The following is a 25,718-nucleotide window of genomic DNA, read 5'->3' on the forward strand; positions in this document are numbered from 1 at the left end:
CTGAGCAGTAGGTTGAAGTCTAACCTCTGACACAAGATCAGATATACATATTCCCCCTAATGGTTAAAGTTATGATTGGGAATAGTCAAATCTGATCCTAGATCTGTGGTTTTTGGCTACTCCTACATAGAGCTTGGGGGTCTAGTATCTACTGTAGTCAGGAGTATTTGAGAGGCCATGTGGCATCGGCGAACAGGTGGTGAGAGCGTCGCACCTGTTCCTGTCCGGCGCGGGACATGTCGTCTCAGAGCATGTGGAGTGGAACTCACTGCCGGGGTCCAGCTCTGGAGAGAACGCCTCACTGTGTTCCTTGCTCATCAGCCTCTGGCACCTCCGGGCCCCCAGCAGGTACACACACCACGAGTCCTCTTGGACCGGGTCTAGGTGCTCACACACCTGGGAGAGAGGTTAATCCTACTGTACACATACTACGACACTGGGATGGCTGCTAGGTGCTCACGTACCTGGGAGAGAGGTTAATCCTACTGTACACATACTACGACACTGGGATGGCTGCTAGGTGCTCACGTACTTTGGAGAGAAGGTGCCAATAGTACAGTAAATATCCATTCCATATGCACGGACAGAGTACTATGCAGGTTCAGGGTAATGTCAGTACCAGAGGTGAATCTCAATCAAATCCAGTTGTCCAGTCAACCAGATCAATGTTTCCCCACTGCAGCTCTTTGTTCCTGATTCTGAAGCTACTTCTGTTACTATCTGGGAAGGTCCTCTATCCAAGGACTCTTCCTCATTCTGTGTGTGTGTGTTTAAACAGTATGCATCTCTAGGTGTGTGTGTGTACCTGCAACACCAGATGCTCCTGGCCACACTGTGTGTTCCACTGGCTCCAGGAGAAGGTGAAGGCAGAGGAGCGCAGCGCCATCTGTTCATACACCGCGTGTTCTATCAGAGGGTCCTGGAGAAAAGGCTAATGTTATGACACAAGCTTTTCAACTTGACACCATTTAAGCCTAACAGGACTTTCTGTTCCAAGAGTTGATTTGTTGAACTTACAAGGGAGAAGGTTACTGCATCAGACGTTTCACACCCCAATCTAGCAATCCACTGTAGGTTTCCCATGAGTTGCTAATAGGTTTTTGTTACAAGCAACATGAATTGTGTGCCCACATTGCTTTGTGTAACATTCATCTAATCCACAGTATGCGGGCTGATGGCACTCACCTTTTGCGTTTACGGTGACATATTTGTCGGAGTATTGGTTGACGAAGATGTTGACCCCGGCGCTGACCATGGCTTTCTGTAGTCCAGAGGGACTCATCCACTGGCCCAGGATGTGGTTCAGTCTGCTCTCCTGGTCTGACTGGAGCATACACTTGCTGCCCTGTCAGAGAGAGGAGCAAGGTGTCAGGATGCATTGTCATGGATTTGGGCAATGCCTAGATACAATAATAGCCTCGTTTCCTTCATTACCACTGAAAACATTGGCTAGATTTCCACAATACTGTTTCCCCAGATATGAATCACTGAGGAATGTTCACGAATAAAGGAAGCCATTTTAGACTGAGACTCACCCAGAGTCTATGGAAGAGATGGAGCATGACAGATTGCCCTGCTCACCATCACGGCAAGAACTCAGAGTCCTGGCCCAGTGGTCTGAGCTCCCACCTGTGGAACGGCATGTTGGCATACGAGTCCTGTAGCAGTGTGAAGGCGTAGAACGAGTCCATCTTGAACGAGATCTTCCGCTCTGCCTCGTCGTACGTCTCACTGATGCAGTCTCTCTTCCAGTGCTAACCTAAAGCACAGCTCCGCAAGGAGTCTACAGAAATAAAGGAACTTAAAAATCAAGAAATTCAACCAAGACAAAAAAGACGAGGCAGAGGACAAAGTCTACTTCTGGAGAACCCCTGACAAAAGAGGTCCTGCTCCTCCTCTCCATGGCAGACGCAGGAGGGGTGCCACTTCTATCCACCCCTGTCTGACCAACGCTCTACAACCAGCGCTTCATCCACTTCCAGTGCCAGTTTTTTATCCAACGAGAGACTGGGCTGACGGAAGGGCGGGGTAAGAAGAAACGACTACCAGAGGCAGAGAGAACCCACGGGTCTGAGTGTCTTTAATTTATCAAACAAGATATTGAGCCCTGCCCATGTCTCCTTGCTTAATAAAGGGATATATTTTATGCCTGCAACGATTTTGATGTTTGTTTTTTTAGAAACATCCATTTAAGGGAATCGTGATATTTCTACTGAACAAGTAGGTTGCTCACCTGCACATACTCCGACTCCTTTCAGAAGCACAATTTATTTTCTACCTCCAGCCAATCGCAATCACTCTATTGAGACATATTGCAGACTTGTTGAAAAAGATGTTGCTCATCTCCTTAAGAACGAACTTGAGTACATATCTTTTGATAATGTACATAAGGATGAAAAACCAGCTTTGCTTGATTTACAATCTGATACCTCAGACCTTACCCCCGCCCCTGCTGATAAGGGTGGGTCAGTTGTATTCATGGATAGGAAAGTTTATGTAAATGATTGTCATAGACTACTGTTTGACAACACATTTTACAAGAAACTCAGAAGTGACCCCACTGCCCAATTTCAGAACATGATCTTTACTGTTCTAGATGGGTATTTACGATGACCTTAAGGTCAGTCTCGCAAAAAGAAGCATACTTGCGTTCTAACTACCCGCTATTCAAAGCACTCTAAACAAATTTAGGGAATCGTTAAACATTGGCACATTCTAAATCCAATGATAGTATCGGTAATGTGTTTTCGGACCTTCCCTTGGTCGTATTCTCACGGGGCAGAAATCTCAGATCAATTGGTGAACTCCGATTTTTATTTTATGAACAACAAATCAATACAGGAAGTACATGTGGGAACACAAGTGTATATATAAATAATATACAAAGGACAATTGGGCTAGGGGCGGGGCTAGGGGGTACAACATCACATTACACAAGGGCCTTAAGAGACATACACTTATTATTCCAACAGCTTTTTTGTTAGTAGAGTATTTAATTGTCTTAAAATACAGTTGAATTTATTTTTGTAAGTTAAGAAAATGTGGTGTTTTGTTTGTAAATTTACATTTGTGAATATGAAATTTGGCCTAAAGAATAATGAAATGAATTACAAAAATGGTTTCAGCTTATTTGTATCGTAGGTAACGAATCCAAGCAGTACATCTCTCCACAATAGTGTAAGACCTTCATAAATGTGTTCAATTATAAATCTACTGATGTCTTGCCACAGTTATCTTGCATGAATACAATGCCGAAAAGTATGCAACACTGTTTCTGGGTGGTCATTACAAAAGGGGTCATTTGAGTTGTTTTCCTTAAACTTCTTCATATAGTGGTTGGCAGGATAATATTTATGAATAATTTTAAAGGGGCGGCAGGGTAGCCTAGTGGTTAGAGCATTGGACTAGTAACCGGAAGGTTGCAAGTTCAAACCCCCGAGCTGACAAGGTACAAATCTGTCGTTCTGCTCCTGAACAGGCAGTTAACCCACTGTTCCTAGGCCGTCATTGAAAATAAGAATTTGTTCTTAACTGACTTGCCTAGTTAAATAAAGGTAAAATAAAAAAAGATAACTTTCTTAATGTATGTATGTGTGTGGCAACATCCAAACTTTTTTCCCAACAGATATTATCAATAAATCCGTTCCAATAAGGCATGAAATAAAGCAAGGATCGTATCGCTCTGTTGTTGAATGGACCAAAAGAGAAACAAATCTTTCCTACTAATGAGTCACCAGGGTCAACGGAAGGTAGGTTCTGAGGGTCAGGTCTTGACACGTTCCTGAATAATAAAGCAACATTGAGGGAATGGCATCTAAAACAATTGCAAAATCTTTAGGTGTTACAGGACTGGATATTATTTCAGAACCAATATTCTAAAAACAAAGAAGTATTTTTATACAATATATCCTGTTTATTCCATATATAATATCTGTGTGGAGAAAAAGTATGCTTATAAATTAAGGACCATGACAAGAGAACCTGCTGATGAAAAGCCAAAAGTTTCACTGGAACTCTTGTCAATATTATAATTGCAAACCAACATGAAGTTAAGGCCACCAAAAGTAGAGAAGACATGAGGAATAAAATTCCACATAGAAGTAGGTCTTCTTAGGAATTGTTTTATCCAATTGATCTTAAAAGCCCACTATTCTCATAAATGTTCATTACAACAGTTTTCCTAATGTAATGGGTACGGTTTCTCCACAGAAAGTTGAAAAGCATCTGGTCTATCTCCTTGCTTATTTTACTGTGAAGATATAAAGATAGAGTGCCATATGTTAGTCTAGAGATGCCTTCAGCCTTGGTTATTAGGACTCTTCCTTTTAAAGATAAGTCCCTCTGTAGACTTATTTAAAGAATTTGTAAGAAGTTAGGTGATTAATAAAAACAGGTACGGAGAGATAGGACAACCTTGCCTAATTCCTCTCTGTAACTCAGATCTAGGTGAGGTGCCATATTTCAATTTGATAGAGCTGTTACCATTTGTATAGAGTCTTAATAGCCTTACAGAAGAAATCCCAAAAGCCAAATCTCTCAAGGGAGTGGAAGAGGAATACTGTGTCAAATGCTTTATAAAAATAAAAAAATCTAAATGTAAAATTCTTTCTTTAGACTTGAAGTTTCACTCTACAAATAACACTATCCATAAGTTAAACATTGATGGTGTTATTACAGATGACCAAAAAAATACTCAGATATGTTTTTTGACTCACTGAATAATGTTCACTCTATCAGTGATATAGAATCTAAACAGTGTGATGAACCCATCAAAGTTGAAGAGATTATAGAGTATCAAACATCCAAAGAACAATAAATCACCAGCTGTTGATGGAATTACATCAGAATTTTACAAATAATTTTCTGAACAAGTAGCTCCCTTCCTATTTGAAGTCTTTTTAGAGAGTATTAAAAACAATGTTCTCCCTCCTACAATGAGTCAGGGGTTAATAACACTGATACATACCTAAGCCTAAAAAATAAGTGCTGCTCATCGATAACTGGCATCCAATTTGTGTTTTTAATAATGACTAAGATATTAGCCTTACTACTTGCAAAAATAATTAAAGAAGTCCTGGATGCAATCATTGATGAAGCACAGTATGGCTTTATGAGGAACAGACATATTTCTAACAATATCAGACTAGTATTAGACATACTTGACTATTCAGACCTAATAACTGAGGATAGCTTCATATTATTTTTAGATTTTTATAAACTCTGATTTACCACCCCAAGATAACGTCTATTTGCACCCCTACTGAATGGAAACTACAAGTGTAATGGCTGTGCTCAGTGCAATGGCACTTATAAATGTAGATCCTTTAAACACCCCCAAACAGGGAAACAGATCCCAATCAAAAGGTGTTATCACGTGCTCCACTAAGGCAGTTATGTATCTTATAACTTGTCCTTGTGGTAAAAATGATGTGGGTAAAACAAAGCGCAAACAAAGCACCATTAGGTGCAAAAACTCGACTTGCCCAGTTGTGGCCCACTTTTTGGAAGCAAACCACTCGATTTCGTCTCTACGCTATATTGGCATCGAACATGTCACCCTCCCTAGGAGAGGGCTGACCTCGATAATTTATTGTTAAAAAGAGAGGCTGCCTGGATCTTTAATTTAAAGACCCTTGCTCCCTTCGGTCTCAGCGTAGACTTTGATCTGATGCCATTCTTGTGATTATTGTGATTTTGCTGTTGTAAATGTTTAGGCTTATGTAGACAAATTGTATCTATGATCGTACGCTATCCATTTGTTTTTTGTTTGCTATTTTAATATATGAGAATTAACCTATGATATCAGGCCACACCCGGCCATGATTACAGACACCTGTGTGTCTTTTGACACTATATAAACGAGTCACCCCGCAGTGTTTGTTATTATACCCTGATGAAGACAGCTTGTCTGTCGAAACATTGGACATTACATTTTTGCATCTGAGCTCCTAGGGTGTGCGGCTCTCCTTTATTTTTCAACTGTTCCAATCTGCTAGCCAGCACCTCACCTAAATAGGTGTGCATTTCTTTCACCTCTAGATTATTCTGACCTATTGATTGACATATATTTTAGACATCATGGCTCTCAATAATAATAATAATAATAGGGAATCATGTCAACTCCACTCATTTATATCTGAAAGTTCTGTACTTTTTGTGAAGAGTGCCCCCCACAAGGTAGAAACTACATTCAGATTCTGGGATACGTTAAATACATGTATTTAACAGTATCACTATCAGTCCCAGTCAATGTGGGGCCCGTCCAGTTCTCCTCCAGGTATCGCTCACCTTCAAGGTCCCAGCGGGCCACCTGTGGGTCCTCCAGGTACAGGACAGAGTCAGGCAGGGTGACTGTGACCCCTACAGGGGGACAGGTCAGGACCCCACTGTCCTCCAGCTTCATGGAGGCAGAGCCCTGGATCTGGGACTGCTCCGTGGGGTAAGGGAACGGCTGCAGCCCTGTGTCCAATAGCTGGGGGTTGGGGCGAGAGACACTAATGTTAACTTAAGAGAAATAAAGGCAGAAGTGGTTCTTACTTTCCTCAAGGTTATCTAGTCCCCTTGATTAATGCATCATATCTAACAACTGCAAAGAGGAGTTTACACATTCAGTAACCCACAGAAGGGGTGCCCAGTGACAGTCCATGGAGTACATTACACTGAGCGGTCGGAAGGGAAACTGCTGTTAGAAAGGGCACTTTCTGAACTATACTGAACATAAATATAAACCCAACATGCAACAATTTCAACGAGTTCAGTGAGTTACCGTTCATAAGGAAATCAGTCAATTAAAATAAATTCATTAGGCCCTAATCTATGGATTCCACAAGAATGGGCAGGGGCGCAGCTATGGGTGGGCAGGGGCCCAGGTCCAGGTCCAGCTAGTCAGAATTTGTTTTTCCCCACAAAAGGGCTTTATTACAGACAGAAATACTCTTTCATCAGCTATCTGGGTGGCTGGTCTCAGACGATCGCGCAGGTGAAGAAGCCAGATGTGGAGGTCCTGGGCTGGCGTGGTTACACGTGGTCTGCGGTTGTGAGGCCATTTGGACGTACTTCCAAATTCTCTAAAACACACGTTGGAGGCGGCTTATGGTAAAGAAATGAACATTAAATTCTCTGCCAACAGCTCTGGTGGACATTCCTGCAGTCAATGCCAATTGCATGCTCCCTCAACTTGAGACGTCTTTGGCATTGTGTTGTGTGACAAAACTGCACATTTTAGAGTGGCCTTTTATTATCCCCAGCACAAGATGCACCTGTGTAATGATTATGCTGTTTATTCAGCTTCTTGATATGCCACATCTGTCAGGTGGATGGATTATCTTGGCAAAGGAGAAATGCTTACTAACAGGGATGTAAACAAATTTGTGCTCAAAATTTGAGAGAAATAAGCTTTGTGCGTATGGAACATTTCTGGGATCTTTTATTTCAGCTCATGAAACATGGGACCAACACTTTACGTGATGCGTTTATATTTTTGCTCAGCATAGGTGCTGTACTTGGTGGTTCTGGTTCACCTCTCATCTCCCATCCGTTGAGTTGTTGGGACTGTGGCGGCAGGCGGAACACATTGCAGTAGAAGACTCCTCCCAGGGATGTGTACTGCTGCAGGTCAACCACCTGACCCTCATAGCTGTCAATCACTAGGTCCATCGGGGTAGGGGAGTCTCCCTCACCTGGACAGGACACACGTACAGGTGAACATGGGAATCACAATATGGAATGAAAGGGGCTGGTTAATTCTCAAGCAGTGTTTATAGTAACATGGCTAGGGTTGCAAAATTCTGGTAACTTTCCCCAAATTCGATTTTTGCCAGAAATCTTGTTTGGGGCACTCCCGGATTCCCTACCGATTCCAGGAATGTTGCAACCCTAAACATGACCCTAAAAATAATCCAAAAAGAACAGTGAAATATATAATGGGAATGATATTTGACCACTTTGTCCTCTGAGCCAGTTGTAGTCTCTCACCTGAGTCATCTCCGACTAGCATGGTATCTATCTGACTGCCTTTCTCCTCCAGCTTCTGTTTCACATCCTCCAGCTGCTTTTGACCACACCTCCTCTCCTCCTTCATAGACATCACAGTCACCGCACTCTGACACAAACACATGCACACACGTATGCACACGGACACAGACGTTAGCCTATGTCACTTTTAAAACAACTTTCCATTAATCCTATGACTTTTGTTTCCAGCTTACCTTCCTGCCTTTGGACCCTCTGACAGACCTCACCTCTTCCTCTGCACCTCCCTGCTGTGTGCTCCCTCTCCTGTCACCGTCTCTCCACGCTCCACTGCGGGGGTTGCTCCCTCCAGAAGGGGCTCCTCACTGGCCCAGGGACATCCTGCTGGGAGTCTGGCTTTCAGGTTGGCCAGGTGAGACAAGTGGTTGTAGTGGGTGTGGAGGATTCTCACAGCGATGTCACTGACAGCCAGCTGATTGGGCAGCTCAAAGCCCAGCCCCACCTCCTCGAACTGGAACCCTTTAAACCTGGAGAGCCACAAAGAGAGAAACACTGTCACAAATTGAAGGGCTCATTGAGATTTAAAATCTCTTTTTCAAGAGCGTCCTGGCCAAGATAGGCAGCACCAAGTCATTACAAAAATGACAGACAAACTACAAGTAATCTAGTAAAAACCATAGAATTCACAAGAGTATAACAAAATCAAAGACAGCAAATTAAAAACATCGACAGGTCAGGGAATCAGTCTCAAGATCATCCATCAGTGATTTAAAAATACCAATCGGGACAAGTTTTCCAGTTTAAAAGTATTTTGGAAGGCGTTCCAAGACGATGGCGCAGAGTACATAAAAGCCCTTTTACCAAATTCAGTTAGGACATTTGGTACAGTTAGCAGGATAAAGTCCAGTGAACGAAGAGAGTACCCACCACATTTCTGAACAATAAAAATGCCCAAATAAAAAGGTAGTAAACCCAAAATGGCTTTGTACTTAATGAACAAATGCAAATGCAATCAATTGTGATCAGACACATTTGCAAACTACTGAATTATTGCAAGATGTGGGCATTCAATGTTGCAACTTGCTGAAAATTGTCCACAGTGTTCCTATCATTTAGAATAAACAGTTCTACAAAAAAATAAATACTTACAGAGTACATCAAACATGACAAAAGTGAGTGTGAAGGTAAAGAACATAGCTATCTAAAGAACTTAGACTGAGATGCTGGGGGGAAATTGAGAACATGATATTATATTAAATATATAATCTACTAGGTCTAGCTTGTTATATCTCTCATGTATCAATAGTATGCTGTTCATAACAGTAGTTAACAGCGTTACCATTGCATCCTTGGGTGGCTAACAAGGAGAGAACATACAGAATAGAAAGTTAGGGGATAGAGTATTTAGCTGTAGCAAGATAAGGCTGAAAAAACACAGACTTGCAGTAGCACTTGCCGTAATGAGAAAGTTGTGACTTGTTTGCAAGATAGCTAACGTTAGCTTGATTACTTAGCTAACTCTGGTTTAGCTAGCTAACTAACGTTAGCTATGTAACGTTAGTCAATTTGTTACTTGCCAGAGCAAGTACTTATGCAACTAGCTGTATCTTGCTACGTAATATCTTAACAACCTAACCAGATATTAATTTTCTAACTCACTAGTTATATAATAAACTGAAAACTGCTCACCATCTTCTCTTGGTGGGATATATGTCAGAGGTCAACTCTTTTCGCGTCGAAGTTACCATGGAAACGGTAACGCAGGCGCGCACAGCAGGTCAATATTTTGGTTTGCGACTTGTACAACGATTTATGGCGTTGTTTATGAACTCGTGGTGTTACATTTTGATTGTATGACTTAATTTTCCCTTTACTTTTTTTTGCATTACCATCTAATTAAGTCAGACAATCAAAATAATAAATAAATAAGAAAAAGGCAAATTAAGTCATACAATCAAAATCTTGACACACAGGTCCATGTATGCACGTGTTTAAGAGGATCACAACTATAATGTACTGTATCTTATTGTGCTTTCAAGGGAAATATCTGGGAAATACAAGGTCAAATCATGAAGTCCGTGAGCTTCAGGTCGCAAAGTATGCGCTCTAGAAATAGGCCTGAGTTCCCGACATGGAATTCCGAGTGGGATCACCGTTCGAAACAATTTTTCCAAGTTGGAGCTCGTTTTTTCTTCAGTTGTCTTGAATGCACTGAAGTCTGAAAGCGGATTTTCTGAATTCCCAGTTGTTTTGAATGGAACAATTACATCGGGTGCATATAGATGGCATCACGGAGAGTGATGCTACTCGTGCTATCTGACGTAGGACATTGGCCCTGTTCGAGAAGAAACCGTATCATGGGTAAACTGTGACTGACACTGATCTACAAATAATAATGAGTAGTTATTTATGATGAAAGGTGATTTGTAGATCAGTCAGTCAGTCGGCAGTCAACTGCAGTTGTTTTGGTGCTCTCAAACACGGTCTATGACATAGGGTCTCCACCAACTCATGCCCATTTTACAAAGACAAGTATGATCGTTCAGTGGGTTCTTTAACATTTTATTGACATTATATCCCGAAACTCGGATTTCGTAGCCAAATACATCTGGTAATAAGCACCGAGCTTTGTTGACATAGCAGTGCAGGTTTCTAGTAACATCTTTTGAGGATTTTACATTTTACGATCGTGGTCCTCAAAATTGTTTCCGCGGGTCGCTAAAAGCAAAATTAGGATGACACGAGCTGAATTAAATGTAAAAGGCTTTGAAAATAACTTGGTATATACGCTCAGTGCTCTGTTGACATTTCACATAGATATGCTTGTTTTTGTGAGAAATCTTTGAAAAAGAACAGGTGTAAAAACGGCTATCTGGACCCGTCTGAGCGGTTGGCTGAAGATGCCCTCACCCGCTAATACCTTAAGCTGACTACTTTGGTCAGACCCACTACAGGCGGTCGGCAAGAACCGGGCAGATGTGTCCATATCCTTAGTCTTATTTTCTCGTTCAACACCACACATTAGCGCACATAGAAACACAAGATCACTTCTTATTGCAGATGCACGCACAAACACTTCTAGAAAACACATTGAAAACGGTCCTCATCAGCTAAAGATGACAACTACTCTGAGCTAGAGTGGGAGGGACCGGAGTCCAAATGTCCATTCGCGCACACCGATTGGCTGAAACCAGGAGTCCGCGATAGACAGCTGATAAGGGAAGAAATCACCTAATAGAGTAAGTACCACAGTATGAATCATAATACCCATACAAGCTAGCAGTCAAACAGGAAAATGGTTCCAGTCGTTTTTCCACCATTCAGTTTTCCCATAGGGGATTTTAGAAACACTTAAAATAAGGGCCAGGATTCATGTAGACGTACCCTGGTGTGACATTTTGATAACTGTGTAAGTCTCTAGGTCAAAATGTACCGATGATACAATACCGTTTTATGCTCTTGAACAGGGCCACTAACGGACTCTACGAATAATAATGGGCACGTTCGAGCCGATCACTTTTGTCAAGTCGCTGACCAAAGTGTGTTGCAGTATGGGGGGGGGGGGATGTGTCCGACTTGCGCCTACATGAACATTACAAAAATGATGTGATCATGACGTTTTGACTGCAGTATACTGCAAGTTTCTGCAGTTGCTCTTCATCAACTTCATCCTGCAGCCACCGCCTGCATTGTGGGAGGCTACTGTATATTGTTAACCAATCATTAGTTGTTGTTTTTTTACTCATGCAAAACTAACCAAATACATAATTGAATAATGAATCAACTTTACCGTGATTAACGTATACAGTGGACAAACAAATGTGATGTTTGAGGCCCTCACACTAATTGATTGTACAATGTACACACATACGATTTCAATTTAAGTGTATGATATGGGGTTTGAAGACATGTTCATTTCGACATTATAAAGAAAAACATATAAACAATGGCAACACTGCCATATTAATATCAGAGTTGTTGTTTGAAAACCAGATTGGTGTCTGACTTCAGCTGTCACAGATGCACCTCCCCCGACATCACTCATCGACTTTCCTTTACAGTCGGTTGCTTTAGCCTTACCACTCAAACGCGCCCAATGAGTAGTTTATTTATTATTATTTTTTCAATGAGTAGAACTACTGATGCAAGGTTCTTTGTAGATCAGTCATGCTGCGTTAATGAGCTAGTTGGAAGTAGGAAACTCTCAAATGTCCGACTTGCTAACTAGTTGTAGTAATACACGTGCCGCATTCAACGAATCATCAAGTCCGAGTCCGAGTTTCCTAGTTTCGACAAGTATGTGGACGGGTATCAGACGGCAGTTGCCTGCACTGTCGGTTGCCTGCAACATCGAACAAGCCCAACGTCAAATATTCGGAATATGTCACTCCTATGCGACGCTAGTCCCTCAACCAGCTGTAGCGGGTCATGGCTAGAAGGGATCCAATTTTTGTCAAATTAATTAAAAAAAAAAAAAAAAAAAATTTCATTTTAGTTAATCCTAACCCGTTTTCTAACCGTATCCTGATATACTGCGCAAATTATTCTAAACTGCTATGAAAAGTCTAATCTGATGTTAATTTGACAAAAGCTGGATCTCTTCTAGCCTTGACACTGGAATCGACGCACTGTTTGACGTAATGCTCCCATGTAGACAGTTTTCAGCAAGCTAGACAGCGTTCAGCACTGCCAGGATTTATCGGTAAGGGAGCCTAGATACAATGTAATGAAAGCTAAATTATATCGTGTGAATAAATCACAAAGCTAATTAATGTTTTTGTAACCGAGGGTTTTAGCCAATTACGTTACTATTAGGTAGCTGCGTTACTAGAGCTTTGCTACCTAGCCGCAGACTTTGTACTGTTACCTAAAGTACCTGCTATGTGAACCAAGGTAAAATAAGCTAAAATGCACTTTGCACGACACATAGCTAACTAAAGATTGTAAGCTCACGGTATATGTGATGTGACAATCAGACATAAGCATATTTCTTTCTGAGCTGTTTTACATCATTAGCTGTTGTATCTTCTGTTCTTTTCTTCCATCCCAGTAGTGAAGGCTGATAGTCTCAGGCAGTGACATGGCCAACCCTTTGAGGAGAGAGGTTAGACAGCTGTACAAGAATGTAAGTTCAACACCGACTGACTGCTGTCAATGCACCCACGCTTTGTTGTTACCCACACTTACTTTCAATATGAGATTTGCCACTCATGCAATCTTTTGCTGTCTGTCCCAAACAATCCCCAAAGCACTGGGATTATCACTGGTAACCTTCCTCCTTCCACTGACAGCTACTGTATCTGGGACGGGAATACCCCCAAGGAGCAGACTACTTCAGGGAGCGTCTGAACTGTGCCTTTATGAAGAACAAAGATGTCACAGACCCCAAGGAGATCAGAAAGCTTGTCGACTGTGGAGAAGTTGTGATTAAGGAACTGGGGACCCTGTACTATCTGAGGGAATATAGAACCATGAAAAAGCGTTTCTACGAAGAAGAATTGTTAGGCCTGCTGAATATAGGCAGGCCGATAGACTGATAGCCTAGATGTTTGGCAGCTGAATCTTCAGTATGCGGGTTGCTCCATGAATTGAGAACATTTTGGGTTGTTTAACTTGGTCCCCAACAAATAATGATTTCACCTCATTTTAACATGCTGTCATAAAGAGCACATGTTCAACTTTGTAAAAACATGTTTTTCCATGTCAAGGGCTGAAATAAAACAAATGACTAGTAAGTGCTATTAAAGTAACAGGGTTGACGTAACAGGTTTGAAGTTTTCATCTTAAATCTTCCATAAATTCCTTTTCGACTTTTGGAATTTGAACTTGTGAGCAACAGGAAGGGGTATTCGAAGGCAAGCTTCACAAACATTTTTTATGTTTTTAAAAAGATTTCTAACCTAAATATGGGTTTACATGCTATGCTCAATGTGCTTTGATTGAATGACATGAGAAGTCCTTAGAGTACCCTCTTCCCTTTGTCTTCTCTCACCTATTCTTTCTGAAGTTGCTCCTTTTCAGCCTAAGCCTTAATGAGCTTGCCTCCTTTCTTTTTGGCAGACTTGAACCAAATCAACAATTCAACTTGATGAATATAAATGTGATCATAGACACATTTCCAAGCTACTGTATGCTTGCAATTTGTGGGCATTGGAAAAGTGAGTAAAAGTAAAGAACATATCTAGACTAAACTCTGGTTGCTTGGGAGAAATTGAAACATGTTATATTCAATTTAGCTAGCTAGGCTAATATCTACTAGATCGAATATCTCTCATGAATCTAATGTAGAGAGAGATATGCTATTAAAAACAAAGTTAACTTTGCATCCTTGGGTAGCTTACAAGGAAAGAACATAGAGAATAGAAAGTTAGGAGATATAGTATTTAGTTGTAGCAAGATAAGGCTGAAAGAACCAAAACACAGACTTGCAGCATGCTTCCAGGAAAAGGAAGCTGATTTGCAGTCACTTGCTCACCTTGAGTCCTAGCTAGCTAGCTAACTGGTAATCTAACTTACTCTGGCTAGTAACAACTGGCTACTTATGCAACTAGCTACTTAGCTTGTAAGTAGCTAGTAACCAGAATATTAATTTTCTAACTGGTTAGCTTGCTATATAGGTAATGAAATAACTATTGTTATTGTTTTTGGGGGTCCAGCGTCGTCCAGGTTTGGCCGGTGTAGGCAGTCATTGTAAATAAGAATTTGTACTTAACTGACTTGCCTAATTAAATAAATAAAATACAATTAAAAAAAACCAAGGCCAAATCTACATTGGAGTTGCTTACCAAGAAGACAGTGAATGTTCCTGAGTGTCTGTGTTACAGTTTTGTGTTAAATCTGCTTGAAAATATGTGGCAAGACTTGAAAATGGTTGTCTAGCAATGATCAAGAACCAATTTGACAGAGCTTGAAGAATTGTAAAATATTGGCAAATCTTGTACAATCCAGATGTGCAAATCTCTTAGAGACTTATTACCCTGAAAGACACACAGCTGTAATCACTACCAAAGGTGATTCTAAAAAGTATTGACTCGGAGGTGTGAAAACGTATGTAAATGAGATATTTCTGTATTTCATTTTCAATCAATTTGCTATCTCTTCTAAAAACAAGTTTTCACTTTGTCATATTATTGTGTGTAGATGGGTGTCACGAGAGTTTTCAATCCCAATGATTATAACTAACAATCAATAGCTCTGACCAATCCCCGAGATCTGTAAGACCATGGGTTTAATAATAATTAGTCAAAGACTCAGTTTATGCAAAAAGATAGTACAGTTTATTCACGAGAACGCTCTAAAGTCCATTATACAAACACAGTCTTTATAACACACACACAAACAAGTTCAAATCTTAAACTACGCCTTGCTCAGACCGTCTGTTTTTCCACTACACAGATACATTGTTTCTTTAATCTGCAACATGTTTCATTATTTTCTGCAAGCCTAACAGTTTCTCCCCTCCACGGGTGGAGACAGAATGTCCTGTAAGGAACACAGTGGTACAGCTTGTCTGTTGATAGCTCCTCTTATCATTTGTTTCACACTTGCACCCTGCTTACATACTAAAAAGGAACAAAAGGTCATTGGTCTAATTCTGACTAAAACTACACACATCATCAGATTATAGTTTTATGATTCTAATAAATCTCATACAATTATATGGTTTCAGGGTGGAATATTCTAATCATTACCTTTAAGCATATAATGGGTGAGAATATTTTTTTACAATTCAGGCTGTAACACAACAAAATGAGGAAAAATACTTTCTGAAGGCACTGTATATAGAAATATGAGGATATAGATGAGATATTGATACAATCTGTCAGGACATTCATGAGTCATGTGAAAAACAGCAGCACTGGGGAGGGAGAAGTATGAGAAGAAAGAGCAACTGTTAAAGTCATGGTTTCATCAGTATGTCATGTAGGAAGACTGCTCTTTGTGAAATCCAACTCGTGGACATTGCAGAAGCCGGGGTTATTGTTTCCCAATTGGTTCTCTCTGTTTTTTGTGAGGTCCAGCTTTCCTGCTCGTCTCATGGCCTAGGTATGGATGACAGCTAAATGAATACAGGAAAGTGGTTGAAAGAGAGAGAACGTCTTGGAGGTTATTTATTGAAACACTCAAATCACTTACCCTTTCTTTAAAGAGCTTGTAAAAGCAAAATAACATTGTATCTTCTTTCATCAAAGTCACAGTTGGTTCCAAATTCAACTTCATACCCCCTGGAAAGAGACACATTTTAGTGTTTAAAAAAAAACATGTTAATTAGACACAACATGTAATATGGTAAGAAGCAACACTACCATTTGGGGAAGAGTACCTGAAAGTAGACTGACCACCAGTCCAACAGCCAGTGTTGTAAGTGTCCCAATAGGACTGAAGTAGAGATAGGACAGGGAGTACCAGTTATCAGCCAGGAAGGGTCTGCAGAGGAGACAAACATAGTGGCATCCAACAGTTATAAGGTTGCATATATTGTTTAAAGCTGATGCAGTTCGCTATTCTAACATGACAAAATTATTCCCGTTCGACAGTACATTTCTAACTGAATATTTGTTTTAACTGTGCCCATGTCAATATACTTGTTAGTGAAGCCCACCAAGTACCTCTCTGCTGTATTTTGCTGTAGTACTGTGGTGTATAGGCTTGGTTCTGTTGGAGATGCGGTCCAGTTGAACACATCGGCTGCGGTTGTGAAGTTACAGCCATGTGTGGTCAGACCCAGAGGCCTGCTCTGCTCTGGTAGAGGAGGGTAAAACTGGGCCCCTATCCCCACCCACAGAGACATAACCAGCCCAGAGAGAAGACCAGCCAAGCCCCCCTGCAGCACAGAACACACAGAAATAACACATCAACACTTCAACATAAACATTCAGAGAGGTTAGCTAACGGTTAGATGCTTATAATCCCGCTTTTGTTAAAGAGACTGTACTGACTGTGGCATTGGCGTATGGACAGAGGATCCCCAGCGAGAAGAGACCCAGTAAAGGCCCTCCGATGATCCCAAAGATATTGATAGCTGCCTACAGGAGGAGACAGAGACATATTTTAGAGTTGCAAACCTCAAGACAACATATTTTATGTAGAACGACATACTCCTTTTGTTGTATCGCATACCTGCAGCAGACTTCCCATGAGTGAGGCTATGCCAGCCATTCCAATACAGAGAGCCCCATACAGCAAGCCTAGAATGGAGCATAGGGATAGCAGTTAAAATTGTGATAAGTCATGGTTTATTCATTTCTAACACCAGCAAGAATATATCAATAAGAAGATGAAATATCTCATCAAACATGAATATAGCTCTCTGAGTTCTGTGGTAAATGCAAAGACACCTATTGATATTATTCACTCACTGAGGCCTTTAGAGGTCCAGGACAGGTGTTTCTCTGTCATGTGAGTGTACGGCTTGATCAGGTCTTCAATAGTCACGGCAGCCAGAGCATTGACACTGGACGATACCGTACTGTGGACGAGAGAGAGCAAATATAATGCCATTATTTACCTAGAAATATAACAGTGTGTGTGAGTGCTATGGAAATAGTCATCTTTGTGTCCCACCGTAGGCTGCGAGAGTAAGTATTTAGTCATCGTCGTGATATTATGAACCATGAGATATTGCATACAGTACAAATAGTAACAAAAGGGTCCTGAATCTAGTATGCATATAACATAATGTAACATACTAACATAATCAAACGTAAGATCAAGTTTGACATACAGTATAAGTACTAGATGGGAATAGTAACCTTAGGGTCCCACTGTAGGCTGCAGCCACAAACAATCCTGGCAGTCCAGGGTAGTCTCTCAGGATGTCCATCACCATATATGGCATCAGCTGTACAGAGAAAGAGGGCGTGGTCAGTAGTCAGTGTCTATCTGAGTAGTACCACTGGGTTTGGGTTATTTGAGATATTTTCCTGTGAACAATCTGGATGTGTGGCCGATGCGGGAGAAAAAAAAAGCAGTTTTCCTACAAAAAAATGGTTTAAAGTGGTTACACTTAGTGGCGGGGAATGATATCAATTTAAACAAATATTTTAGAAAATATATCTGTAAAGTGACAGTCTGGCAGAATAGTAAGGTTGACTGTGCCTGGCATTTATGTAGGTTAGCGTTTTTCATCATGAATCTTGTTCTGGAGGCAGCTTTGCAGAGGGTTCGCTAACAACCACAGCCACAAAATCTGTCAGAAAATCTCAACCCTAACATTCACCTTAACATACCTAACCCTAACCTGGCCCATCTATCAGAAATCGCTCAGTTCTGCCTCCAGGACAAGACTCATCCCAATAAACGTCAACCTGCGGTCCTTATTAAAGTGTTATTTCCTGGTTTGTGTTCTCAACCTGATCTGGAGCAGACACCGTGCCTGCTGTCCAGGGGTCACAGTGCTTGTAGACGGAGTACAAACACAGCCCCGCAAACACAGAACACAGCATGATGATCCACAATCCTAATAGGTTAATGTAGAGAGACCTGGGAAGAGAATACAGAGAGAGAGAGAGAGAAGAGTGACAGAAAGAGGGGATAGAGAGAGAAAGGAGAGAGCGAAAGAGAGAGAGAGAACGGGGAGGGGGAGAGCCAGAGTTTGTGTTATCAGAAGGACGAGTAGGTTACACTTACCCATCGTTTACCAGTGCAATGTTGGCGGCCAACTATCTGAAAAAGGGTTTATCTAATGTTCCTTTGTTAGATTTGTCGCTCATCTTGCTCTGGCTACTATTAGTTGTTGATCTTGTTGTTGTTGATGTGCATAACTGAGGGATAGAGAGCCTACCTTTTCAGGGTTGTTTGATCAATAAGACTGTTGGGTCCCAAATGTAATAAGGACTCCCGTGGTGTTTACATATTTTCAGAAATCCTTTCAGGTGTATTTTGTGGCTTTTGGCCAATGCGTTCTAGCTAACAATCTAAAGTTGTGCTGTTGCAACTTCCTGGAAACACCAGTGGTGTAAAGTACTTAAGTGAAAATACTTTAAATTACTACTTAAAAGTCGTTTTTTGGGGTATCAGTACTTTACTATTTATATTTTTGGACTAGTTTTACTTTTACTTCACTACATTCCTAAAGAAAGAATGTACTTTTTATACCATACATTTTCCCTGACACGCAAAAGTACTCGTTACATTTGGAATGCTTAGCAGGACAGAAAAATGGTCCAATTCACATCCCTGGTCATCCCTACTGCCTCTGATCTGGCGGACTCACTAAACACAAATTATTTTTGGGGGAAATGATGTGTGTTGGAGTGTGCCCCTAGCTATCCCTAAATTTTAAAAAAATAAAAATAGATTACTAAGTAAAAAGTTAAAACCAAATACTTTTAGAACTTTACTCAAATGGCCTGTTTGGATAAAGCCTTACTGCAGCTCTGCTTTGCTATAGTGCACCGGTCTGTCTAGAGTCTTGGACAAGACAGATGTTTTTATTCAATTCTATTTACTGCAGTGGCTATTAATGGTCTAAATGCTCACCCACTCTATATTATAATTTTTTAAACTTTAAAATCCCAAATTGGTAGTTACAGTCTTGTCCCATCGCTGCAACTCCCTTACAGACTCGGGAGAGGCGAAGGTCGACAGCCATGCGCCGAAAACACGGCTCGCTTATCCAGAAGTCAGCCGCAATGTGTCAGTGGAAACACCGTCCAGCTGGTCACCTAAGTCAGCTTGTAGGCACCCGGCCAGCCACAAGGAGTTGCTAGAGTGCAATGGGAATCCCAAGGAAATCCCGGCTGTCAAAACCCTCCCCTTACATGGATGACGCTGGGCAAATTGTGATAAGTCTCACAGCCTGGGACACAGCCTGGGATCGAACCCGGGTCTGTAGTGACGCCTCAAGCACTGCGATGCAGTGCCTTAGACCGCTGCGCCACTCGGGAGGCCCCACTATATTTCTATAGAATTTTCACAAATGCCTTAGTATACATGATTCCCAAACATTCTAAGAATTTATGAACGGTGCTCGCTTGCCAGATAATATTTTTTAAAGTGTCATGTTCTTCTTGAGAGTGTAGATTAACACATTTTAATAAGATTTCATGTTGCTAAAGTGCTGTCAGTTCCACTATGAACACTGGGGCAAACAGGAAAAAGATCTTCATGCTCTACTCTATTCTTCCAGGAAGATGATGACTTACATTTTGGCGTGAGTCATGGATTTGCAAGAGATGTATCTCTGCACCTGGGCTTGGTTGATCCCATAGATACTGGTCCAGACAAACGTGCCTCCAAATGTGATTGTCCAGAAGGTGTACCTCCTCAGTGGACTAGCATCAAAGCTATAAAGGAGAGACAGAGACAGAGACAGAGACAGAGACAGAGACAGAGAGAGAGAGAGAGAGAGAGAGAGAGAGAGAGAGAGAGAGAGAAAGATTCAGTACGCCCTTTGCAATGTCTTGTATTTTGTGCCAATATACTGCACAAAGTCCAGGTGCAGACTCTTCTCCTGCTCTTTTATATCTATAATCTACATGACAATCTACTCACTCCCAGAAGTTGAGTCGTCCTCCAAGCTCTGCGTGGTTGAGGATGTTGGAGACTCCTCCCTGCAGGACCACGGCTCTGATGATGACAGACAGGAAGCCTGCCACCATGATGCCCACCTGGAACACGTCCGTCCACACCACCGCCTTCAGACCGCCCTGTCACAATACACACCACAGCCGTGTTACATACATGGTTTAAAGGTCACCGCAAAGGTCACCACAGTGCCACACAAATCATGTCTCAATCTAACCTCCATCTGTATTCCCCTTACATCAGGGGATAAATGGGGTTTATAGCATTAGTTATTGACATCACTGCCTGTCCAGTACCATAGCGCAGTAAAAGGTGCAAACCACTCCCGTTGAAATGACAGCACCCCAGAGATCCATCCCAGTCACTGGAGAGAGGAGGAAAGAGAGAGAGAGAGGGACGTAATTTAGCAGAGGAGTGGTTTCAAGTGCACTCAATGCCGATGGGGCATGAAATGAAATTCTTTCAAGACTTTTAGAGACTACTGCACCTTGGTTTAATGCCAGAGCTGGAGCATAAATGACTATTCCCGTGTAGAGCATCTGGGAGACAGAGAGACATACCACGTGGCTCTTATACTCTATCTGTAGCACAAAGTTTGTTCTCATGTTCATGTAATTCATGATATGAGGGGTGAGAGAGTGTTGTGATAAGGAACTCACAGTCTGAACAATGAACATCACTGTCCCTAACAGACGGGTGGCTCTGTTGAACCGTATCTCCAGATACTGCAGAATGATGAACATGAGGAGAAAAAAGAAATAGGACACCTTTCTGTTACATTTCCCATGGACAGGACAGTGACATTAATTCATGTGTGAAGCCCAAAAGACAAAGCAAAGAGTACAGTCAGTAAGAGGATGAGATGACAAGACTGTGCCAGGATTGTTTCGGTCAGCTAATGAAGATTAAACACTGACTCATAGTTTAGCTGTTTGAATCATAATCATAATCTAATCATCAGCCTCTCAACCAGACTAAGGAATGGACATGTGCAGCGATATTAAGTAACAGAACCGTGACTACTATGATTACTATACCTGAAACAGCAATCTGTTTGTTTTATAGAAAGATTACACAATTAGGTCAGTATTTTATTTCTTGAATAGATTGCATTTGTATTTTGGTCACTTTGAACAATACTTTGTGACCCCCAAGATATTTATTTCAGGGATTTAGAATTGCTTAGAATTTGCATTGAAATTAATCTGGATAATCTCTACCAAACATGTTATACTATTTCTGTTGAATAGAATAGAACACAAATCAACTCAACAGGGTGGATCGGTTCTAACCTCATAGGTACTTGTGATGCCCAGCCTGTAGAAGACAGGGAGGAAGACCTCTGAGCTGACCACCACCACCAGCACATAGGAGAGGCTGAAGAGGCCGTAGCTTGCCCCGTATCGGTACACCTCGGCTGGGGTGGCCAGCACTGTGATAGCCGACATGAAGCTGGCAGTCAGGGACAGAGCCACAGGTACGGCTGTCATACTCTGGCCCCCCATCAGAAACTCTCTGGAGCTGCTCTGGCCCCTTCCGACAATGGCATAGTACACCCCAATGGCTGCAGACACCAGCAGCATCAGAGCAAAGACAGCATAGTCCGCAGCGACAAAGGATCCAATCACTGGAGAGAATGCCATTGTAGCCTTCTGATTGTGAGGTATAGGCGACTGTACTCACTGGAAGATTGTCTACTCCACAATTTGTAGTCCCTTGTGGTTGCAATGAACAGCAGATAATTCGTATTTCTCTATGAAATCTATGATAGCTCACAGTAGGCTGCTGTGTTTTCAGATAAAGTGGTGTCCTTATCACAGACAGGATATGAGCTGAAACAGGATAGCAGTGAGCTATGAAGTCTTCACTGTGCCTGTGTGTTTCTCAAAGACATTAATAGCAGGTAGCAGTGAGCACACCTCTCCACAAAATCAAGAGCTGGGATTGTTCTGTTGGCTGAACCAATAAGTATCCCTGTCATCAGCCCTACCCCCTGGATGGCTGGTACAGACTGACACACACAGAGGCATGTGTACACACACACACAAGCATTCACACACTTCTGAAAAAACCCCAGAGAAAATATACTAACATATCTTTATACTAACATGTCCAGTCCAGTATAATGTGTTTAGTGTCCAGTATGTCATGTCCACTAGTTAGTACATGTATGGACCACAGGAGGTTGGTGGCACCATAATTGGGGAGGACGGGCTTGTGTTAATAGCTGGAGCAGCATAGTTGGAATGGTAGCAATACATCCATGTGTTCGATGCCATTCCATTTGCTCTGTTCCACCCATCATTATGAGCCGTCCTCCCCTCAGCAGCCGCCTCTGGTATGGACACTGTATGGACACTGACTGAGCTGTCATTGAGAAACAAAAGTATCCAGGAAGTAATCCTTGCAAAACTGCAAAACTACGCCCCCTTCTGTGTCTTCTCACCACGTGGAAAAGCAAAACGTTCCCATGATGCTTCATCCAATATGGCTGCGCCCCGGCATCAGGCATGTGTGTAAACACAGTTAGTCTATACATTGTTGTTTTTATACAAATTTGAAACGTGGATTACATATATTTTTTAACATTCATCAGAAAAATAGACACGTCAAAAATGAAGATCAAATCCAAGTCGTCGTATCATAAATCTGAGAACACATTCAGGGTGAGTGTTGTTGGGAATCTGTGTAGCACAGTTGTTAGCATAGCTAGCGACGACTGCTTAGCGATTGCATTGGAAATAACAAAATATTTGTTAATATGCATAGCCATCTCTCATGCCTGGTTTTCATAATGTCTGAACAGTTTCAAATTAAACATTTTTTCCCATTGCTACGATTAATGAACCAACAAGCGTCGCTGCTTGAATATGTTAAATATCATATGTAGCCTAGCTAGCGAGGCATTCATTTCATTACTGTAACGTTAGTACACCACAGAAAGTAGCTAACTCGATTGTTTGCTTTACAGTTTCTCACGTTTGCTGAAAGGCTTGCCAATGTCAATATCGATGTCATCCATCGTATTGACAGAGCTGGGAGTTATGAGGAGGTATGCGTTCTCTGTTAGACTGCAGCTCCACTATTACATTTGTTAAAAATTACGTTTTTGTCGTTGTTAATATCATTCCATGGCATGTAACCCTGTTTTCCGTTGTAGGAGGTAGACACTTACTTTTCAGAAGGACTGACAAAATGGAGGGACCTGAATTTGACAGAGCATTTCAGTAAGTACATAACTCGTCACACCAAGGAGCTTCACTACTACCATCACATCTGGCCCAATGCATGTTTTTGTCAAGCTTCCAAACATGTTCCCATGAGCAGAACCCAGTAACTAATCTGAAACCCATTCACCTGTTCCTCAGCCACCTTCCTGAGGGAGGTGTCCAACAAGAGCCAGTCCTTCAACCTTCTGGTGTTCCATCAGAGGTCTATAGTGGAGAGCCTGAAGACTCACCTTAGTACCAAGAACAGCCTTGCCTGCCAGCCGCTACTGGAGTATGTACCTGAGATTACTGTGTGTGTGTGTGTGTACCTGAGATTACAGTGTGAGGCTGAGGAGGAAGGTACAAACTATAGATAGGAATATGTTCTGTAGAAGGTTCCTAAATGTGCCAATAAATAATGCACACAAGCTTCATATCATGTGGAAACAAATGTAATGTTTGTTCTTCATTGGCAAGCTTGTTGCTTGCAGTGTGTGTGCTGCAAATCACAACTTTTTCCTCCGTTATGCATCAGCCTGGTGGTCCAGCTGGCTAGGGACCTCCAGATGGATTTCTACCCCCACTTCCCTGACTTCTTTGTCATCATCACCTCTCTCCTGGAGACCCAGGACACCGAGATACTGGAGTGGGCCTTCACCTGCCTCTCCTACCTCTACAAGTACCTCTGGAGACTCATGGTCAAGGACATGACCAAGATGTACAGGTGAGACTGGGCCTTAGGCCTACCTGGCTGCAGTAGGAGTAGACAGAAGGTGCTAGAAGCTCCAGCGTTATTGTTGTTATCGTCTCCTATCTATGTCATATTGGCATATATGACATCGGTGTTTACTTATCTCTCCGTCTCCCCTACAGCTTGTACAGTACACTGTTGGCACACAAGAAGGAACACATACGAAAGTTTGCGGCAGAGAGTTTTTCTTTTCTGATGAGAAAGGTGTGTTGTGGTCTTACCTAGTTGGCATCCAGTGGTGATGAAATCAGATCTGATTGAATAAATTGTATTGATGCCCGCCAGGTGCCAGATCTTGACGCCCTTCTCAACCACATGTTCCTGGACCTGGAGGAGCACCCTGGGAAGGCAGAGGGGGTGGGACAGCTGCTGTTTGAGATGTGTAAAGGAGTCCGCAACATGTTCCACTCCTGCGCTGGCACGGTGAGTTCATTAGGTTATACAGTAGGAAATAGGAGATTAGACTCTTTGCGAAAAAGGTTAACAAAGTGGAGTCTTATGCGTGTATATTCAGTTGAAAGATCTTTCATTCACAACCCTTTTCTGTTGTATCCTTCTTCCCTCTCCTCTCCTCCAGGCCCTCCCAATTGCTCTGAGGAAGCTTGGACCAAGTGCTGACCATGAAGTATCTCTACCCTGGGATGCTGTCAGAGAGGCATTGGATCAAATGGCCCAGGCAGCAGCCAATCACGTAGAGAAAGAGCACTTTCTGGTTCTGTGGGAGTCTCTACAGGTTAAGGAGCATTTTTACCTCACAACTGGTTCTGCATAGTGCCAATGTAAACTCTTTGTAGGCCTGTGTGACAGATGGGTTGTTGTCGTCTGTCTGTTGGACTGTTTGAGTGATACTGTTCATTATCCTGGTCCAGGGCTGTTTAACTGTGACTGTTTTTGTCTTTCTCTAGGCGTGTGTGAGTGAGGCCCTACGGAACCTGAATAAGACCGATGTTGATGAGGAGGGTCAGGCCTCCGACCACTTGGAGCGTCTGCTCTTCATCCTCCATACCCTGGTGGGACACCGCAACGGAGCCAAGATCACCAAGCCAGACGCTGTCTGTCAGGTAGGGCCGGGGGTCACCATTTATCTGTGCGACATGAATAAGTAAAACTAAGAATAAGCTTAGAGTTTGTTCTGTGTTCAGAGGCTGTGTGTATCTCTGTATGTATTTGACAGTCTCCATTTATACTGTATACATTTACATAGAAGAATACTTTGTGTCCATTTCATTTTCAGATCACACTTTTGCCTTGAACCCAGT

At 42.0% G+C, this 25,718-nt stretch overlaps 3 protein-coding genes and 1 pseudogene across 7 annotated transcripts in view; 2 read left to right on the plus strand and 2 right to left on the minus strand.

The window, feature by feature from the left end:
* Positions 1–157: 157 nt before the first annotated feature.
* LOC139379155 (dynein axonemal intermediate chain 7-like) lies at positions 158–9,719 on the minus strand (annotated as a pseudogene).
* Positions 9,720–12,576: 2,857 nt separating this feature from the next.
* On the plus strand, positions 12,577–14,725 carry LOC139379342 (electron transfer flavoprotein regulatory factor 1-like). Of its 4 annotated transcripts, none has more exons than XM_071122146.1 (3): positions 12,577–12,673; positions 13,022–13,096; positions 13,263–14,725. In XM_071122146.1, exons 2-3 carry the CDS (start codon positions 13,052–13,054, stop codon positions 13,506–13,508), a joined length of 291 nt encoding a protein of 96 aa, XP_070978247.1. In that variant the 5' UTR covers positions 12,577–12,673; positions 13,022–13,051; the 3' UTR covers positions 13,509–14,725. The 4 variants fall into 4 exon arrangements, with proteins under 4 accessions (XP_070978247.1, XP_070978248.1, XP_070978249.1 ...); XM_071122147.1 differs by having other exon boundaries at positions 12,608–12,673; positions 13,025–13,096; XM_071122148.1 differs by having other exon boundaries at positions 12,648–12,864.
* A 500-nt stretch (positions 14,726–15,225) lies between these two features.
* LOC139379341 (sodium-coupled monocarboxylate transporter 1-like) lies at positions 15,226–22,440 on the minus strand. 2 transcript variants are annotated; one of them, XM_071122145.1, is made up of 15 exons: positions 21,792–22,440; positions 21,159–21,224; positions 20,987–21,038; positions 20,796–20,863; positions 20,467–20,621; positions 20,118–20,258; positions 18,324–18,453; positions 17,724–17,812; positions 17,331–17,440; positions 17,092–17,159; positions 16,911–16,997; positions 16,581–16,795; positions 16,295–16,398; positions 16,108–16,196; positions 15,226–16,030 (listed from the first exon to the last, which is right to left on the minus strand). In XM_071122145.1, exons 1-15 carry the CDS (start codon positions 22,140–22,142, stop codon positions 16,007–16,009), a joined length of 1,749 nt encoding a protein of 582 aa, XP_070978246.1. In that variant the 5' UTR covers positions 22,143–22,440; the 3' UTR covers positions 15,226–16,006. The 2 variants fall into 2 exon arrangements, with proteins under 2 accessions (XP_070978246.1, XP_070978245.1); XM_071122144.1 differs by having other exon boundaries at positions 15,226–16,013; positions 21,792–22,356.
* Positions 22,441–22,975: 535 nt separating this feature from the next.
* Positions 22,976–25,718, plus strand: part of LOC139378676 (UTP20 small subunit processome component) — a 28,281-nt gene continuing 25,538 nt past the window's right edge. Inside the window, exons 1-9 of the mRNA XM_071121074.1 lie at positions 22,976–23,165; positions 23,471–23,551; positions 23,660–23,726; positions 23,868–24,000; positions 24,244–24,432; positions 24,582–24,663; positions 24,745–24,882; positions 25,037–25,192; positions 25,365–25,520. Of these exons, the coding sequence (XP_070977175.1) occupies positions 23,115–23,165; positions 23,471–23,551; positions 23,660–23,726; positions 23,868–24,000; positions 24,244–24,432; positions 24,582–24,663; positions 24,745–24,882; positions 25,037–25,192; positions 25,365–25,520 (1,053 nt within the window). The 5' untranslated portion in view covers positions 22,976–23,114. The remainder of the gene's footprint in view (positions 23,166–23,470; positions 23,552–23,659; positions 23,727–23,867; positions 24,001–24,243; positions 24,433–24,581; positions 24,664–24,744; positions 24,883–25,036; positions 25,193–25,364; positions 25,521–25,718) is intronic.

The sequence above is a fragment of the Oncorhynchus clarkii genome, chromosome 21 (assembly GCF_045791955.1).
Source record: "Oncorhynchus clarkii lewisi isolate Uvic-CL-2024 chromosome 21, UVic_Ocla_1.0, whole genome shotgun sequence".
Classification (NCBI taxonomy): domain Eukaryota; kingdom Metazoa; phylum Chordata; class Actinopteri; order Salmoniformes; family Salmonidae; genus Oncorhynchus; species Oncorhynchus clarkii.

Excerpts from the sequence above, each read along its gene's own strand:
- LOC139379342 (XM_071122146.1), top strand. The coding sequence starts at position 13,052 with ATGGCCAACCCTTTGAGGAGAGAGGTTAGACAGCTGTACAAGAAT. Across the intron at positions 13,097-13,262 it reads TTAGACAGCTGTACAAGAAT|CTACTGTATCTGGGACGGGA; the intron begins GTAAGTTCAACA and ends TTCCACTGACAG.
- LOC139379341 (XM_071122144.1), bottom strand. The coding sequence starts at position 22,142 with ATGGCATTCTCTCCAGTGATTGGATCCTTTGTCGCTGCGGACTATGCT. Across the intron at positions 21,039-21,158 it reads TGATGTTCATTGTTCAGACT|ATGCTCTACACGGGAATAGT; the intron begins GTGAGTTCCTTA and ends TCTGTCTCCCAG. Across the intron at positions 20,864-20,986 it reads AGCTCTGGCATTAAACCAAG|TGACTGGGATGGATCTCTGG; the intron begins GTGCAGTAGTCT and ends TCCTCTCTCCAG.